The sequence below is a fragment of the Salvelinus namaycush genome, chromosome 5 (genome assembly GCF_016432855.1).
Source record: "Salvelinus namaycush isolate Seneca chromosome 5, SaNama_1.0, whole genome shotgun sequence".
In the NCBI taxonomy this organism is placed as follows: Eukaryota; Metazoa; Chordata; class Actinopteri; order Salmoniformes; family Salmonidae; genus Salvelinus; species Salvelinus namaycush.
In genome coordinates, this window is record NC_052311.1 from 54,232,034 (window position 1) to 54,250,472 (window position 18,439).

Genomic DNA, 18,439 nt, shown 5'->3' on the forward strand with positions numbered 1-18,439 from the left:
TTAGTCAGCACCTCCACACACAATCATTTTTCTGGGTGTGCGCCAGCTGATGTTTGTTACTCTGAAGCCTATCTACATGTAGATTCTCATAACCCTCCTCCTTACACTGGTTCTCTCCCGTCCTCACCACCCATCTCTTCTCCGTTTCCCTACAGTACATTTGACATTTTAGTAATTTATCAGACGCTCTTATCCAGGGCGACTTACATGAGCAATTAGAGTTAAGCAATTAGGGTTAAGTGCCTTGTTCAAGGGCACATCAACATATTTTTTTACCTAGTCACCTCAGGGATTCGAACCAGCAAACTTTTGGTTACTGGCCCAACGCTCTTACGCGCCAGGCTACATGCCACCCCCACAGTATAATACTGAGTTTAAGGGATGAATCTGTCTTGGTATTAGCCTTAATACCATAGTAGCATAAAACCTTTTTTAGATCTAAATGTGAGGTAAGGATTTATTTGTATTAACATGAAGAGTTCACCTCACTGTCTTCCATTGTTCTCCATACTGTAGGTGGAGGAGTCCGGTCTCATAACATGAAGAGTTCACCTCACTGTCTTCCATTGTACTCCATACTGTAGGTGGAGGAGTCTGGTCTCATAACATAAAGAGTTCACCTCACTGTCTTCCATTGTTCTCCATACTGTAGGTGGAGGAGTCCGGTCTCATAACATGAAGAGTTCACCTCACTGTCTTCCATTGTTCTCCATACTGTAGGTGGAGGAGTCCGGTCTCATAACATGAAGAGTTCACCTCACTGTCTTCCATTGTTCTCCATACTGTAGGTGGAGGAGTCCGGTCTCATAACATGAAGAGTTCACCTCACTGTCTTCCATTGTTCTCCATACTGTATGTGGAGGAGTCCGGTCTCATAACATGAAGAGTTCACCTCACTCTCTTCCATTGTTCTCCATACTGTAGGTGGAGGAGTCCGGTCTCATAACATGAAGAGTTCACCTCACTCTCTTCCATTGTACTCCATACTGTAGGTGGCAGAGGCAGGTCTGATCAGCCACCCTCCATGGAAGCTGAAGGTGATTCAGCTGTTTGAGACCCAGAGGGTCCGCCATGGCATGATGGCCCTGGGGCCCAGCGGAGCAGGAAAAACCACCTGCATTCACACCCTGATGAGAGCCATGACAGGTGAGAAACATCCCCATCAACACACTGGACTTATTTGACCTTATTTACTTCCCCATACTTAAGTAAAAGATGTGTTAAGTGAATGTGTGTGTGTGTGTGTGTGTGTTTGCACCCACAGACTGCGGCCAGCCGCACAGAGAGATGCGTATGAACCCCAAAGCAATCACCGCCCCTCAGATGTTTGGCCGTCTAGATGCAGCTACCAATGACTGGACTGACGGCATCTTCTCTACCCTGTGGAGGAAGACCCTGAGAGCCAAGAAAGGTGAGACGGACACTTCTTATTTCATATTTTTATATATTGTGTGTTTTTGTTCTGCCTTGTTATTGTGAGTAATACATTGTTATTGATTATTGCATTGTTAGGTTTTGAGTTTGCGAGAAAGGCATTTCACTGTACTTGTGCATGTGACATTAAAACTTGAAACTTGAAAGAATTACCCTGGACTTATACGGCCCTTGCTTTACACTTTTTTAAATATATTTAACTGGTCAAGTCAGTTAAGAACAAATTCTTATTTACAATGACGGCCTACCAAAAGGCAAAGGGCCTCCTGCGGGACAGGGGCTGGGATTAAAAAAAAATATATATATATATATATATAGGAGAAAACACACATCACGACAAGAGAGACAACACTACATAAAGAGAGACCTAAGACGACAACATAACATGGCAGCAACACATGACAGCACAGCATGGTAGCAACACAACATGACAACAACATGGTAGCAACACAACATGGCTGCAGCACAACATGGTAGCAGCACAAAACATGGTACAAACATTATTGGGCGCAGACAACAGTACAAAGGGTAAGAAGGTAGATACAACACATGCAAGTTTACTCAAGCATTAGACAAGCTAGAGCATGAACCCACATACAGTGCATACCGTATAGTCTCTATGGAATTCATGGAGAACAAAGGGGCAGACCATTTCCGTGTGTTTTCAATATTCTCATATCTCTCTATTCATTTCCCTATCTTTTTACTAAAAGTGATATTCTAATATGCTCTGACCTCCATAGTTGATTTTGATTAGTCTAATAAGCAGACTGGTTCTAATGTCGCTCTCCTCTGCAGGGGAGCACATCTGGATAGTACTAGATGGACCAGTAGATGCTATCTGGATAGAGAACCTCAACTCTGTACTGGATGACAACAGGACTCTGACCCTGGCCAATGGAGACAGGATCCCCATGGCTCCCAACTGCAAGATCGTGTTTGAGCCCCACAACATCGACAACGCCTCGCCTGCCACCGTGTCTCGTAATGGAATGGTGTTCATGAGCTCTTCTGTGCTCAACTGGAGCCCCATTCTGGAGGTGGGCAAAGGAACCTTTGCTCACTCTTTATCAGTGGATGAAAATGTGTGTGTGTGTGTGTGTGTGTGTGTGTGTGTGTGTGTGTGTGTGTGTGTGTGTGTGTGTGTGTGTGTGTGTGTGTGTGTGTGTGTGTGTGTGTGTGTGTACATCCGTGCATGCTTGTGTGTGTGCATCTTTGTCTATGTGTCTGTGTGTGAATATTTATGTGTGTAACATTGTCTGTGTGTGTATATTTGTCTGTGTGTGTATCTTTGTCTGTGTGTGTATCTTTGTCTGTGTGTGTATCTTTGTGTATGTGTGTATCTTTGTCCGTGTGTATATATTTGTGTATGTGTGTATCTTTGTCCGTGTGTATATATTTGTGTATGTGTGTATCTTTGTCCGTGTGTGTATATTTGTGTATGTGTGTATCTTTGTCCGTGTGTGTATATTTGTGTATGTGTGTATCTTTGTCCGTGTGTGTATATTTGTGTATGTGTGTATCTTTGTCTGTGTGTGTATATTTGTGTATGTGTGTATCTTTGTCTGTGTGTGTATATTTGTGTATGTGTGTATCAAATCAAAGTTTATTTGTCACGTGCGCCGAATTGAACAGGTGTAGGTAGACCTTACAGTGAAATGCTTACTTACAGGCTCTAACCAATAGTGCAGAAAAAGGTATTAGGTGAACAACAGGTAAGTAAAGAAATAAAAACAACAGTAAAAAGACAGTGAAAAATAACAGTAGCGAGGCTATAACAGTAGCGAGGCTACATACAGGCACCGGTTAGTCAGGCTGATTGAGGTAGTATGTACATGTAGATATGGTTAAAGTGACTATGCATATATGATGAACAGACAGTAGCAGTAGCGTAAAAGAGGGGTTGGCAGGTGGTGGGTGACGGGGCACAATGCAGATAGCCTGGTTAGCCAATGTGTGGGAGCACTGGTTGGTCGGTCCAATTGAGGTAGTATGTACATGAATGTACAGTTAAAGTGACTATGCATATATGATAAACAGAGAGGAGCAGCAGTGTAAAAGAGGGGTTGGGGGGGGGTGGGGGCACACAATGCAAATAGTCCGGGTAGCCATTTGATTACCTGTTCAGGAGTCTTATGGCTTGGGGGTAAAAACTGTTGTCCTAGACTTGGCACTCCGGTACCGCCTTTTTGTCCTAGACTTGGCACTCCGGTACCGCTTGCCATGCGGTAGTAGAGAGAGACAATTTTTAGGGCCTTCCTCTGACACCGCCTGGTGTAGAGGTCCTGGATGGCAGGCAGCTTAGCCCCAGTGATGTACTGGGCAGTACGCACTACCCTCTGTAGTGCCTTGTGGTCGGAGGCCGAGCAATTGCCGTACCAGGCAGTGATGCAACCAGTCAGGATGCTCTCGATGTTGCAGCTGTAGAACCTTTTGAGGATCTCAGGACCCATGCCAATCTTTTTAGTTTCCTGAGGGGGAATAGGCTTTGTCGTGCCCTCTTCACGACCATCTTGGTGTGTTTGGACCATTCTACTTTGTTGGTGATGTGGACACCAAGGAACTTGAAGCTCTCAACCTGCTCCACAACAGCCCCATCGATGAGAATGGGGGCGTGCTCTTTCCTCCTTTTCCTGTAGTCCACAATCATCTCCTTAGTTTTGGTTATGTTGAGGGATATATTTGTCTGTGTGTGTATATTTGTGTATGTGTGTATCTTTGTCTGTGTGTGTATATGTGTATATATTTGTGTGTGTGTGTATCTTTGTCTACATGTATACATGTGTGTTTTGTCCCCATGCAGGGCTGGCTGAAGAAGCGTTCCCGTCAGGAGGGAGAGGTGCTGAGAGAGCTGTTCTCCTCTTCCTTCCCCGAGCTCTACCAGTTCACTGTTCGCTGTCTGGAGTACAAGATCGACATGCTGGAGGCCTTCGTCATCATGCAAAGCATCAACATGCTGCAGGGCCTCATCCCTGCCAAGGTAGACACCTGAAACCTCCATACTCCAACCATATTAAAAACCCTGCAGAAGGGGGATCATATCCTTACACCACTGAGCTCTATGAATACTGTTGGAGTGAATTGCCCCCACATTCCTCATAGAGACAAATTGGAATGTTCTAATGCCTAACTGATTTAATTAATCCTGTCATTGTGTTTCCTTAAGCACTCTTTTCAATTACTGTTGGACTGTAACTCTCTGGACTCTGCATCTATTTGAGGGTGGATTTCCATTTCCCTTTACTGTAGGTGACTGATTAATTTGAGTACCAAGTAGGAAATATAGTAGATATAAAGATGTAGAAGGGCTTTGGTACAGTATGTTGTGTTGATAGTGACTGTTGTTGTGTTCCAGGAGCAGTGTGGGGAGGTGTCCAGGCAGCATGTGGAGCGTCTCTATGTGTTTGCTCTCATGTGGAGTATCGGAGCTTTACTGGAGCTGGAAGACAGGAGGAAGATGGAGAGTTGGCTCCGTGGAAACGACAACATCCATCTGGACCTCCCAGATATACCATCAGACAGCGAGGACACCATGTTCGACTACCACGTCACTACAGACGGTGAGGGGTACATGTTCAGTAGACAGACTCCACAAACTCACAACACACACTCAGTCCTCTTTTTACTGTTATGGAAGATACAGTGAACAAAAAAATTAACACAACATGTAAAGTGTTTCATGAGCTGAAATAAAAGATACCAAAAATGTTCCATATGCACAAAAAGCTTAAGTTGACATGTCTGTTAGGGAGCATTTCTCCTTTGCCAAGAGAATCCATCCACCTGACAGGTGTGGCATATCAAGAAGCTGATTCAACAGCATGATCCTTACACAGGTGCACCTTGTGCTGGGGACAATAAAAGGCAACTCTAAAATGTACAGTTTTATCACACAACACAATGCCACCGATGTCTCAAGTTTTGAGGGAGCGTGGAATTGGCATGATGACTGCAGGAATGCCAGAGCTGTTGTTCATACCATACTGTACCATAATGTCGTTTTTGAGAATTTGGCAGTACGTCCAACCACGTCAGCCCAGGACCTCCTCATCCGGCTTCTTCACCTGCGGGATTGTCTGAGACCAGCCACTCGGACAGCTGATGAAGAATTTCTGCACAAACTGTCAGTAATTGTCTCAGGGAAGCTCATCTGCGTGCTCGCCGTCCTCACCAGGGTCTTGACATGACTGCAGTTCGGCGTCGTAACCGACTTCAAATGCTCACCTTCGGTGGCCACTGGCACACTGGAGAAGTGTGCTCTTCACGGATGAATCCCGGTTTCAACTGTACCGGGCAGATGGCAGACAGCGTGTATGGCGTCGTGTGGGCGAGCGGTTTGCTGATATCAACGTTGTGAACAGAGTGCCCCATTGTGGCGGTGGGCTTATAGTATGGACAGGCATAAGCTACGGACAATGAACACAATTGCATTTTATCAATGGCAATTTGAATCCACAGAGATACTGTGACGAGATCTTGAGGCCCATTGTCATGCCATTCATCCGCCGCTATCACCTCATGTTTCAGCATGATAATGCACGGCCCCATGTCGCAAGGATCTGTACAGAATTCCTTGAAGCTGAAAATGTCCCAGTTCTTCCATGGCCTGCATACTCACCAGACATGTCAACCATTGAGCATGTTTGGGATGCTCTGGATCGATGTGTACAACAGCGTGTTCCAGTTCCTGCCAATATCCAGCAACTTCGCACAGCCATTGAAGATGAGTGGGACAACATTCCACAGGCCAAAATCAACAGCCTGATCGACTCTATGCGAATGAGATATGTCGTGCCACATCTGCTCACACCAGATACTGACTGGTTTTCTTATCCACACCCCTCCCCTTTTTTTTTTAAAGGTATCTGTTACCAACAGATGTATATCTGTATTCCCAGTGATGTGAAATTAGGACTTAATGAATTTATTTCAAATTACTGATTTCCTTATATGAACTGCAACTCAGGAAAATCTTTGAAAATGTTGCATGTTGTGTTTATATTTTTGTTCAGTGTAGATCATAAGTTCATATTGATCTTTCACAGTGCTCTTGCTCAATTAAAAATATCACCATCAGATCTCTCATTAAACCATCAATATGCGTTAAATTCACCTGCACAGCTGATGTTGGTGTTACCTTAGTCCTGCTTGCTACCAGTCTTTCATGATATGTTCACCCTCCGGTGGGTATTATCATCAGAAAAATGTTGTCCTTTTTGAGCAGAATAAGGGTAATTTATCTATTTGACAGTCATTCTGTACAACTGAACGAAAGTATTTCCAGCTGAGGACATCGTGGATGGTGTTCATGATGCTCGTATTATTTGTTTTTCAATGACTTATTCTTGTATGTCCTCCTGTGTGTGCAGGTCAGTGGATCCACTGGAACACACGGGTAGAGGAGTACGTCTACCCATCAGACCTCACCCCAGAGTACGGATCCATCCTGGTCCCCAACGTAGACAATGTCCGCACTGACTTCCTCATCCAGACCATCGCCAAACAGGGCAAGGTGGGTGTCCATATTCACAAAGGGTCTCTGAGTAGTAGTACTGATCTAGGATCAAGTCCCCTTTGTACAATATATATACAAAAGTATGTGGACACCCCTTCAAATTAGTGGCTATTTCAGCCACACCCATTGTTTGACAGGTGTATAAAATTGAGCACACAGCCATGACATCTCCATAGACAAACATTGGCAGTGAAATGGCCTTACGGAAGAGCTCAGTGACTTTCAACGTGGCACCGCCATAGCATGCCACCTTTCCAACAAGTCAGTTCGTCAAATTTCTGCCCCGGTCAACTGTAAGTGCTTTTATTGTGAAATGGAAACATCATGGAGCAACAACGGCTCAGCCACGAAGTGGTAGGCCCCACAAGCTCACAGAACTGGACCGCTGCGTGCTGAAGCGTGTAGCTTGTAAAGATCGTCTGTCCTCTGTTGCAACACTCACTACCAAGTTCCAAACTGCCTCTGGAACCAATGTCAGCACAATAACTGTTCGTCGGGAACTTCATGAAATGGTATTCCAAGGCCGAGCAGCCGAACACAAGCCAAGCGTCGGCTGGAGTGGTGTAAAGCTCGCCGCCAGTGGACGGACACTAATCTGGGTTTGGCCGAATGTATAGTGCCAACTGTAAAGTTTGGTGGAGGAGGATTTATGGTCTGAGGCTGTTTTTCATGGTTCGGGTTCAGCCCCTTAGTTCCAATGAAGGGAAATCTTAACGCTACAGCATACAATGACATTCTAGACGATTCTGTGCTTCCAACTTTGTGGCAAAAGTTTGGGAAAGGCTCTTTCCTGTTTCAGCATGACAATGCCCTCGTGCACAAAGCAACCATACAGAAATGGTTTGTTGAGATCGGTGTTGAAGAACTTGACTGGGCTACATGGAGTCCTGACCTCAACCCCATGGATCACCTTTGGGATGAATTGGAATGCCGACTGCAAGCCAGGCCAAATCGCCCAACATCAGTGCCCAACCTCACTAATGCTCTTGTAGCTGCAGCAATGTTCCAACTTCAAGTGGAAAGCCTTCCCAGAAGAGTGGAGGCTGTTATAGCAGCAAAGGGGGACCAACTCCATATTAATGCCAATGGTTTTGGAATGAAATGTTCAATGAGCAGGTGTCCACATACTTTTGGTCATGTAGTGTATATACAGTGCATTCAGAAAATATTCAGACCCCTTACCCTTTTCCACATTTTGTTACGTTACAGCCTTATTCTAAAATGTATTAAATGTATTGTTTTCCTCATCAATCTACACACAATACCCCATAATGACAAAGCGAAAAGAGGTTTTTAGATTTTTTTTTACCAATGTATTAAAACAATAAAACAGAAATACCTTATTTACATAAGTATTCAGACCTTTTGCTATGAGACTCGAAATTGAGCTCAAGTGCATCTTGTTTCCATTTATCATCCTTGAGAGTTTTCTACAACTTGATTGGAGTCCACCTGTGGTAAGTTAAATTGATTGGACATGATTTGGAAAGGCACACATCTGTTTATATAAGGTCCCACAAAAACCAAGCCATGAGGTCGAAGGAATTGTCCGTAGAGCTCAGAGACAGGATTGTGTCAAGGCACAGGTCTGGGGAAGGGACCCAAAAAATGTCTGCAGCATTGAAGGTCCCCAAGAACACATCATTCTTAAATGGAAAAAGTTTGGAACCGCCAAGAGCTTCCAAGAGCTGGCTACCCGGCCAAACTGAGCAATCAGGGGAGAAGGCCCTTGGTCAGGGAGGTGACCAAGAACCCAATGGTCACTGACAGAGCTCCAGAGTTCCTCTGTGGAGATGGGAGAACCTTCCAGAAGGACAACCATCTCGGCAGCACTCCACCAATCAGGCCTTTATGGTAGAGTGGCCAGACGGAAGCCACTCTTCAGTAAAAGGCACATGACAGCCCGCTTGGAGTTTGCCAAAAGGCATCTAAAGGACTCTGACCATGAGAAACAAGATTTTCTGCTCTGATTAAACCAAGATTGAACTCTGGCAACATCTCTACGGTAAAGCATCGTGCTTGCAGCATCATGCTGTTGGGATGTTTTTCACCGGCAGGGACTGGGAGACTAGTCAGGATCAATGGAAAGATGAACGGAGCAAAGTACAGAGATCCTGGAACAAAAACCTGTTCCAGAATGCTCAGGACCTCAGACCCTAAGCACACAGCCAAAACAACGCAGGCGTGGCTTCGGGACAAGTCTCTGAATGTCCTTGAGGGGCCCAGCCAGAGCCTGGACTTGAACCCGATCGATCATCTTTGGAGAGACTTGAAAATAGCTGTGCAGCGACGCCCCCATCCAACCTGCCAGAGCTTGAGAGGATCTGCAGAGAAGAATGGGAGAAACTCCACAAATACAGATGTGCCAAGCTTGTAGTGTCATACCCAAGAAGACTCAAGGCTGTAATCACTGCCAAAGGTGCTTCAACAAAGTGCTGAGTAAAGGGTCTGAATACTTAAAGTAAATGTATTATTTCAGTTTTCATTTTTAATACATTTGCAAAAAAAATTTTTTTTACTGTTTTGCTTTGTTTTTATGGGGTATTGGGTCCATTTTAGAATAAGGCTGTAACGTAACAAAATGTGAAACAAGTGAAGGGGTCTGAATACTTTCCAAATTTACTGTATATTCTTATTATAATCTAAACTGATCCTATATCAGCAATCCTGTTCTGAGTGGACACGTATTGTTAATTAGGCTTGTATGTGGAGGATAAATTACCCCCTAGCCATGTGATCATGGTCAGATCCTCAAGAGTAATCCCTTCCTCGTTTTGTCGCAGGGTGTGTTGTTGATCGGAGAGCAAGGCACAGCCAAGACCGTCATCATCAAGGGATACATGTCAAAGTACGACCCCGAAACTCACATGGCCAAGAGTCTCAACTTCTCCTCCGCCACAACTCCACTCATGTTCCAGGTATTACACCTCCAAAACAACACCACACACTTCCTGCTCTTTACTCTAACTTTTCAAGTTTTAGATGGGTAGGACTTTCTAAGATCAGTTGTGAATGAATGAAAATGTTTTCCAGTCACTTGTCAGAAAGTTTATCTGACTACTTCAGGTCTATGCGCCATTTATTTACAGTAACATTACTTCAAATGTGTGTTTTGTTCCTTTATTCACTGTCTGTAAAGATGAAACACTCAACCCGATCTTTCTTTCTTTCCAGCGGACTGTGGAAAGCTATGTGGACAAGCGGATGGGCACCACCTACGGCCCTCCTGCAGGGAAGAAGATGTCCGTCTTTGTGGACGACATCAACATGCCAGTCATCAACGAATGGGGAGATCAGGTCGGACTCAAACTCAGCACTCATTAAATCACCATAGCGAAAGCCCAAAAATTTAAATTTTCCCATTTGTTTTCCTGGGAAACCTTACCATATGAAATTGCAATTCGAGAGTGTACAGCTTATTCTGCCTTTTTACCTAATTTCCTAATTTGACTCACCCCATTTTAGGTCACCAATGAGATAGTCCGCCAGCTGATGGAACAGAATGGGTTCTTCAATCTGGAGAAGCCGGGGGAGTTCACCAATATAGTGGACATCCAGTTCCTGGCAGCGATGATCCACCCAGGGGGAGGCCGCAACGACATCCCACAGAGACTGAAGAGGCAGTTCTCCATCTTCAACTGCACCCTGCCCTCCAACGCATCCATCGACAAGATATTTGGTGGGTTTGGCTCCTTAATTAAAAACTCTGGAATTGCATCTGTGTGGAGACTCTGACCATGTAATTTGAGTTACCTGTACTACTTCTCATCCATTGACACTGGGCTTGTTTGAATTTTGACTATATTAGATATCTATATATACATATATAATTACACCATTATATATATCTCTCAATAAAAACACTATTTTCTTTAACTTATTTACCTCAATGCTTCACCCACCTTCATGTCGTCAACCCCTTTTCCCCTCACCTCATTTCTTTCCCTGACCAGGAGTCATCGGGACAGGACACTACTGTGCCCGGCGAGGCTTCACAGAAGAGGTGCGTGGAACTGTGGCCAAGCTGGTGCCGCTGACCCGTCGGCTGTGGCAAATGACCAAGGTCAAGATGCTGCCCACTCCGGCCAAGTTCCACTACATCTTCAACCTCAGAGACTTGTCCAGAGTCTGGCAGGGCATGCTCAACCCAACCGCTGAGGTGGTCAACTCTCTTACTGTGAGTCCATTAAAACTTCTAAAGAGAATTTCCGGTAACACTTTATTTGGACAGTCCATCTGTAGATGCTCTACAGACTATCAGTAATATTTCAACTATCAACTAACCCTAAACTTAACCTTTACCCTAACCCTTATTCTAAACCTAACCCTTACTGTAACCTTAGCAAGCAGCTGCTTATCAACAGATAGTTTGTTGATAGTATGACATGCTCTACAGATGGACTATCCGGACTATCCAAATAAAGTGTGACTGAATTTCCTCTTGAAAGACATTAACATAATCAATCAATCAGTCAATCCAATACAACTAGAGGAATAAATATCAAAAGGTTTCTCACTGGATCCAAAGGTCTGAATGAACTTCTGTCCTAAGTTACAGTGAGATTCTAGACATTTAATCAGCAGTCGTTCTGTGAATGTAGACTTAACATTTCCATGAGATAAAGTTTGTTTTATTTTGACCCTGTATGTTGTAGGTGTTGCTTCAGCTGTGGAAGCATGAGTGTAAGCGTGTGATCGCGGACCGGTTCACCATGCCAGAAGATGTAGCCTGGTTCGACAGGGCCCTGGCCAAGCTAGTAGAGGAGGAGCTAGGAGAGGAAGAGAGGGCTGTGGTCGACTTCGGAGTAGACGGCTACTTTGTTGACTTCCTAAGAGATGCTCCTGAAGCTACAGGTATAGCCAGAGTTTAAAGCTGAATTTCAGGTTATGTGAATAAATACAATAATTATATTATAATGATATTACATGAATATATACAATAATAAATACAAAAGAAATGTTTTATTTAAATTCAAAGTGCTTCAATATTGCCAAACCAAGAAAAACTAGCTGCATGCTACATTAGCAGAGTTGGATCATTTGAATGAATAATCTGGCATTGACAATGACTCCATTTTCCCCACCAGGTGAGGAGCCAGAGGATACAGACTTTGAGATGCCCAAGGTGTATGAGCCCATCGAGTCGCTTGAGAGCCTAATGGACAGGCTCAACATGTTCCTTGGCCAGTACAACGAGAGCATCAGAGGAGCTGGCATGGACATGGTGTTCTTCAGAGATGCTATGATACACCTTGTCAAGGTAGAGGGAAACTGTCATTATGTTCCCCTATAGGTGTTCATGAGCAAGTATTACCACCTTTGTCATGCATTATAGTGCATTGTGTATAGATCATAAGTTATTTTAAAACATGCTTAAATCACATTACAAAGAGGGTGTTCATAAAAAGTATTACTAAACATTCACATTGGAAGCTTTTGAAAGGCTTAGCTATCTTAAAGTCAGTCCCCAATGAGTGTACGCATCAAATCACTTGATATAAGAACGGAAAAGGTCTCTCCCACTCTAACACTCCGCCTGTCTGTCTGTCTGTAGATCTCCAGGATTATCCGCACCCCCAGAGGGAATGCCCTTCTGGTAGGAGTGGGGGGATCAGGCAAGCAGAGCCTGACTAAACTGGCTTCCTTCATCGCCGGCTACAAGACCTTTCAGATCACACTAACACGGTACAGACACACCCTCCAATGTCTATACTAGCATACTACTACATACTTCATACTAAGTAGTATGGTCGGAAGGGCATTGGAACAGACACACGGTCTCATACAGTCCCTCTACAACTGTAACAGGCGTTTATCATGTATTGAACGTGGTCATGCAGTTCTGTTGTCCTCCTGTAGATGGTAGCTTTGCTTACATTTCTGCAATTTGTCTTTCCTCGATTCCTCACGTCCCCTATCCTCGCCTCCTTCTCGAAACGCATTGGAGGAATGGAGGAAATACTCATTGTGAAAAATATGTATTTTCACACCTTCGCTATCACCTGTAACATCCCTGTGTTCTGTCCTCAGTTCGTACAACACTGCTAACCTGATGGAGGATCTGAAGGGTCTGTACAGGACAGCAGGCCAGCAGGGAAAAGGCATCAGCTTCATCTTCACTGATAACGAGATCAAGGACGAGTCTTTCCTGGAGTACATGAATAATGTGTTATCATCAGGAGAGGTCTGCACATTGATCACATGAACACACGTAAAACATTAGAGCATTTTCAAGAAATTGTGTCAATCTGTGTTTGAGAAAAAAACATCGCACTCCATTATAACTTGGATAACTGTTGTTGTATATTGTGCTGATTTCTCAGGTGTCGAACTTGTTTGCTCGAGACGAAATTGACGAGATCATCAGTGACCTCACACCAGTCATGAAAAGAGAGTTTCCTCGGCGACCACCGACCAATGAGAATCTCCATGACTACTTTATGAGCAGGGTCAGACAGAACCTACACGTGGTTCTCTGCTTCTCTCCTGTTGGGGAAAAGTTCCGGAACAGAGCCCTGAAGTTCCCTGCCCTCATCTCCGGCTGCACCATGGACTGGTTCAGCCGCTGGCCCAAAGATGCTCTGATCGCAGGTGTGTGTGTGTGTGTGTATGTGTGTGTGTGTCCGCTGGTGTCCATTTGTGGGTAAGCATGTGTTTTCGTCTCTGTATGCGCACATACAGTATAAATGTACACTACACACTTTAATAGTGATTTGCTTCAATCTCCAATCTGTTTACTCTCCAGTGTCTGAGCACTTCCTGTCCACCTATGACATCGACTGTTCGACCGTGGTGAAGGGGGAGGTGGTGCAGTGTATGGGCTCCTTCCAGGACGGCGTGGCAGAGAAGTGTGTAGATTACTTCCAGCGGTACCGCCGCGCCACGCATGTCACTCCCAAGTCCTACCTCTCCTTCATCCAGGGATACAAGACCATCTATAAGGAGAAGCACTCCGAGGTGCAGACACTGGCACACAGGTAATTACAGTACTTCCTTACTCTCTTAATGCTCTTCGTTCCTATGTGGAACATGCGACTTCACAGTACACCATGGTCTAATGGTAGATGTTTTTCACAGCATTTATCTATCGTAATGCTGTGTGTCTATCACATGATTTAATATAATACTAGTATTATATAGTATTCTATATACCAATATATGGTGTACACTGTGCTATATCACTCTCTTAGTATTCTGCCTTTTAGTCATAGTGTACTCATTAATATGTGTTCAAGAAAGATTAGACTGAACTTACCTGGTATACTTGTATAATACAATGATTGCTGATCCCATTCTGTTTCCCCATCAGGATGAACACAGGTCTTCAGAAGCTGAGGGAGGCCTCTGTGTCTGTAGCATTACTCAGCAAAGAGCTGGAGGTCAAAGAGAAGGAGCTGCAGATCGCCAACGAGAAGGCAGACATGGTGTGTGTGTGTGTGTGTGTATGTTTGGTGTATGCTACTCCTCTATCTCTTGTTTCCCAGCAACAGACTTACCAAATACCAATACCAGAACTTTGAAGTGTACATATACTGAACAAAAATATAAACGCAACATTCAAAGGTTTTACTAAGTTACAGTTCATATAAGGAAATTTGTCAATTTGGAGGGCATTGGTCGCCAGGCCCACCCACTGGGGAGCCAGGCCCAGCCAAATCAGTTTTTCCCAACAAAAAGGCTTTATTACAGACAGAAATAGTCCTCAACACCCCCACCCCCTTAGACATCCCGCAGGTGAAGAAGCTGGATGTGGAGGTCCTGGGCTGGCGTGGTTAAGATTGTGAAGCCACTTGGACGTACTGCCTAATTCTCTAAAAGGCAGCTTATGTAGAGAAATTAACATTAAATTATCTGGCAACAGCTCTGGTGGACATTCCTGCAGTCAGCATGCCAATTGGACTCTCCCTCAAAACTTGAGACATTGGTGGCATTGTGTTGTATGACAAAACTGCACATTTTAATATCAAATCAAATCAAATGTATTTATATAGCCCTTCTTACATCAGCTGATATCTCAAAGTGCTGTACAGAAACCCAGCCTAAAACCCCAAACAGCAAGCAATGCAGGTGTAGAAGCACAGTGGCTAGGAAAAACTCCCTAGAAAGGCCAAAACCTAGGAAGAAACCTAGAGAGGAACCAGGCTATTAGGGGTGGCCAGTCCTCTTCTGGCTGTGCCGGGTGGAGATTATAACAGAACATGGCCAAGATGTTCAAATGTTCATAAATGAGAATAATGAGAATAAGAATAATCACAGTAGTTGTCGAGGGTGCAACAGGTCAGCACCTCAGGATTAAATTTCAGTTGGCTTTTCATAGCCGATCATTGAGAGTATCTCTACCGCTCCTGCTGTCTCTAGAGAGTTGAAAACAGCAGGTCTGGGACAGGTAGCACAGGGCAGGGTTCCATAGCCGCAGGCAGAACAGTTGAAACTGGAGCAGCAGCACGACCAGGTGGACTGGGGACAGCAAGGAGTCATCATGCCAGGTAGCCCTGAGGCATGGTCCTAGGGCTCAGGTCCTCCGAGAGAGAGAAAGAAAGAAAGAGAGAAAGAGCGAGAATTAGAGAGAGCATACTTAAATTCACACAGGACACCGGATAAGACAGGAGAAATACTCCAGATATAACAGACTAACCCTAGCCCCCCGACACATAAACTACTGCAGCATAAATACTGGAGGCTGAGACAGGAGGGGTCAGGAGACACTGTGGCCCCATCTGATGATACCCCCGGACAGGGCCAAACAGGCAGAATATAACCCCACCCACTTTGCCAAAGCACAGCCCACACACTAGAGGGATACCTTCAACCACCAACTTACCATCCTGAGACATGGCCGAGTATAGCCCACTAAGATCTCCGCCACGGCACAACCCAATTAAGGGGCGCCAACCCAGACAGGAAGACCACGTCAGTGACTCAACTCACTCAAGTGACGCACCCCTCCTAGGGACGGCATGGAAGAGCACCAGTAAGCCAGAGACTCAGCCCCTGTAATAGAGTTAGAGGCAGAGAATCCCAGTGGAGAGAGGGGAACCGGCCAGGCAGAGACAGCAAGGGTGGTTCGTTGCTCCAGTGCCTTTCCGTTCACCTTCACACTCCTGGGCCAGACTACACTCAATCATAGGACCTACTGAAAAGATTAGTCTTCAATAAAGACTTAAAGGTTGAGACCGATGTGTCTCTCACATGGGTAGGCAGACCATTCCATAAAAATGGAGCTCTATAGGAGAAAGCCCTGCCTCCAGCTGTTTGCTGAGAAATTCTAGGGACAATTAGAAGGCCTGCATCTTGTGGCCATAGCGTACGTGTAGGTATGTACGGCAAGACCAAATCGGAAAGATAGGTAGGAGCAAGCCCATGTAATGCTTTGTAGGTTAGCAGTAAAACCTTGAAATCAGCCCTTGCCTTAACAGGAAGCCAGTGTAGGGAGGCTAGCACTGGAGTAATATGATCAAATTTTGGGGTTCTCGTCAGGATTCTAGCAGCCGTATTTAGCACTAACCTAAGTTTATTTAGTGCTTTATCTGGGTAGCTGGAAAGTAGAGCCTTTTATTGTCCCCAGCACAAGGTTCTTGGAATGCCACACCTGTCAGGTGGATGGATTAACTTGGCAAAGGAGAAATGTTCACTAACATAGATTTAAAAAAATGTGTGCTCAAAATTTGAGAGAAATTATAAAAAAATAAATCAACTTTATTTCAGCTCATAAAACATGGGACCAACACTCTTCATATTGCATATTAACTGTTGCTTTATGCAAAATATGCACCTCACTTCCTGTCTCTCTTGTGATGGTTTGTTGTGTCTCAGGTGTTGAAGGTGGTGACAGTGAAGGCCCAGGCAGCAGAGAAGGTCAAGGTGGAGGTCCAGAAGGTCAAGGATAAGGCTCAGGCCATAGTGGACAGCATCTCTGCTGACAAGGCCTTCGCTGAGGAGAAGCTGGAGGCTGCTAAGCCAGCCCTGGAGGAGGCTGAGGGTGCACTACAGGTCTGTTGGGAGGGGGGATGGGAGGGGCCTGGGTGGTGTGAGTGGGTGACAAGGGGGTTCTTCTGAGTGTGTTTGGTGTGTCCCTCTCTGACCATGGATGCATTTGATTAAGCTGGAATTTACACTTTTGAGACAATTCCATTGGTTCCATTGTACCCCCAAAAAACAGAATCAGTTTTGACAAATGTATTTGACCCAAGTCTTGTCCTTCAACATCAGGGGTGGGCAACATACGAGCCCAGTCGCCCAGGAGAGGTTGGAGTAAAAACATGTTTTATGATTATCTTGGGTTAAAAAACACTCCAGGCCACTCTTGAATGTCAAACTATATAGAAAGTCTGTAAAAAATATAATGGACCTATATGTTTTAAAATAACTGCCCTTTTTCTATGCCGCAAATTGCCCTCCGCTGAATTTTGAAATCCTGACGTGGCCCTCGAGCTGAAATGATTGCCCACCCCTGCTCAATGTGGTAGTTCTCTCAGGTGAGAATATTTAATGAACGCTCCCTCAGTTACTCATGTAGTTGTATTCCTTCCTCATGTATTCATCAGACCATCAAGCCGTCGGACATTGCCACGGTGCGGACCCTGGGTCGGCCTCCCCACCTCATCATGAGGATCATGGACTGTGTTCTGCTGCTGTTCCAGAGGAGGGTGAACACGGTGAAGATCGACCCGGAGAAGAACTGCACCATGCCCTCCTGGCAGGAGTCCCTCAAACTCATGACTGCTGGGAACTTCCTGGGCAGTCTGCAGGTAGGAAACAGATGGCCAGCATCTAAGTAATATTACTTAGATAAGCAAATAAAGTATTACAGTGTGCAGGTACAACGTCTACATCCTGTAATATTACTACACTGTGCATTTCTACAGTAACATACTACACTATAGACACTGCACTACAGGCACATATGACCAGGAAATCAACTTCAGTGGTGATGCAATGGCAGCTTGCTTTGAGATCTCCGACTCTGTTGTCTCTCTCTAACAGCAATTCCCCAAAGACAGTATCAATGAGGAGATGGTGGAGCTACTGCTGCCCTACTTCGACATGCCAGACTACACCCTGGAGACGGCCAAGCGCGTGTGTGGAAACGTGGCTGGTCTGGCCTCCTGGACCAAAGCCATGGCCTCCTTCTTCTCCATCAACAAGGAGGTGCTCCCATTAAAGGTGGGCCTAACCCCGGTGGTGTTGTGTAACACCACCCGCCTCTCTGATAACCTTTGACATGTGTACCACAAACTTGCTAATTGATTTCTTGTTTCCAGTACATTTTGTTGTCCCCGAGTGTCCAGTTAATATTTGATACTGTATTTCCTCTTAGGCTAACCTGGCAGTGCAGCAGAACCGGTTGGCCATAGCCAACATAGACCTGCAGACGGCCCAGGCAGAGCTGGATGACAAGCAGGCAGAGCTGGATGTGGTCCAAGCAGAGTATGAGAAGGCCATGCTGGAGAAACAGGTACTGAACACCTCTTATCTCAATGCCTTAGATTA

At 45.0% G+C, this 18,439-nt stretch overlaps 1 protein-coding gene across 2 annotated transcripts in view; it reads left to right on the forward strand.

The window, feature by feature from the left end:
* The window catches only part of LOC120047665 (dynein heavy chain 5, axonemal-like), a 57,888-nt gene that overhangs the window by 29,561 nt on the left and 9,888 nt on the right, over positions 1-18,439 (forward strand). For both annotated transcript variants that reach the window (XM_038993213.1, XM_038993214.1), the window contains exons 40-60: positions 993-1,146; positions 1,265-1,411; positions 2,233-2,474; positions 4,238-4,414; positions 4,790-4,994; positions 6,804-6,946; positions 9,733-9,867; positions 10,124-10,246; positions 10,415-10,628; positions 10,903-11,126; positions 11,605-11,803; positions 12,037-12,209; positions 12,504-12,634; positions 12,980-13,133; positions 13,273-13,540; positions 13,695-13,926; positions 14,259-14,373; positions 16,763-16,939; positions 17,494-17,697; positions 17,933-18,112; positions 18,267-18,404. In XM_038993213.1, coding sequence (XP_038849141.1) covers positions 993-1,146; positions 1,265-1,411; positions 2,233-2,474; positions 4,238-4,414; positions 4,790-4,994; positions 6,804-6,946; positions 9,733-9,867; positions 10,124-10,246; positions 10,415-10,628; positions 10,903-11,126; positions 11,605-11,803; positions 12,037-12,209; positions 12,504-12,634; positions 12,980-13,133; positions 13,273-13,540; positions 13,695-13,926; positions 14,259-14,373; positions 16,763-16,939; positions 17,494-17,697; positions 17,933-18,112; positions 18,267-18,404 — 3,735 coding nt within the window. The remainder of the gene's footprint in view (positions 1-992; positions 1,147-1,264; positions 1,412-2,232; positions 2,475-4,237; positions 4,415-4,789; positions 4,995-6,803; positions 6,947-9,732; positions 9,868-10,123; positions 10,247-10,414; positions 10,629-10,902; positions 11,127-11,604; positions 11,804-12,036; positions 12,210-12,503; positions 12,635-12,979; positions 13,134-13,272; positions 13,541-13,694; positions 13,927-14,258; positions 14,374-16,762; positions 16,940-17,493; positions 17,698-17,932; positions 18,113-18,266; positions 18,405-18,439) is intronic.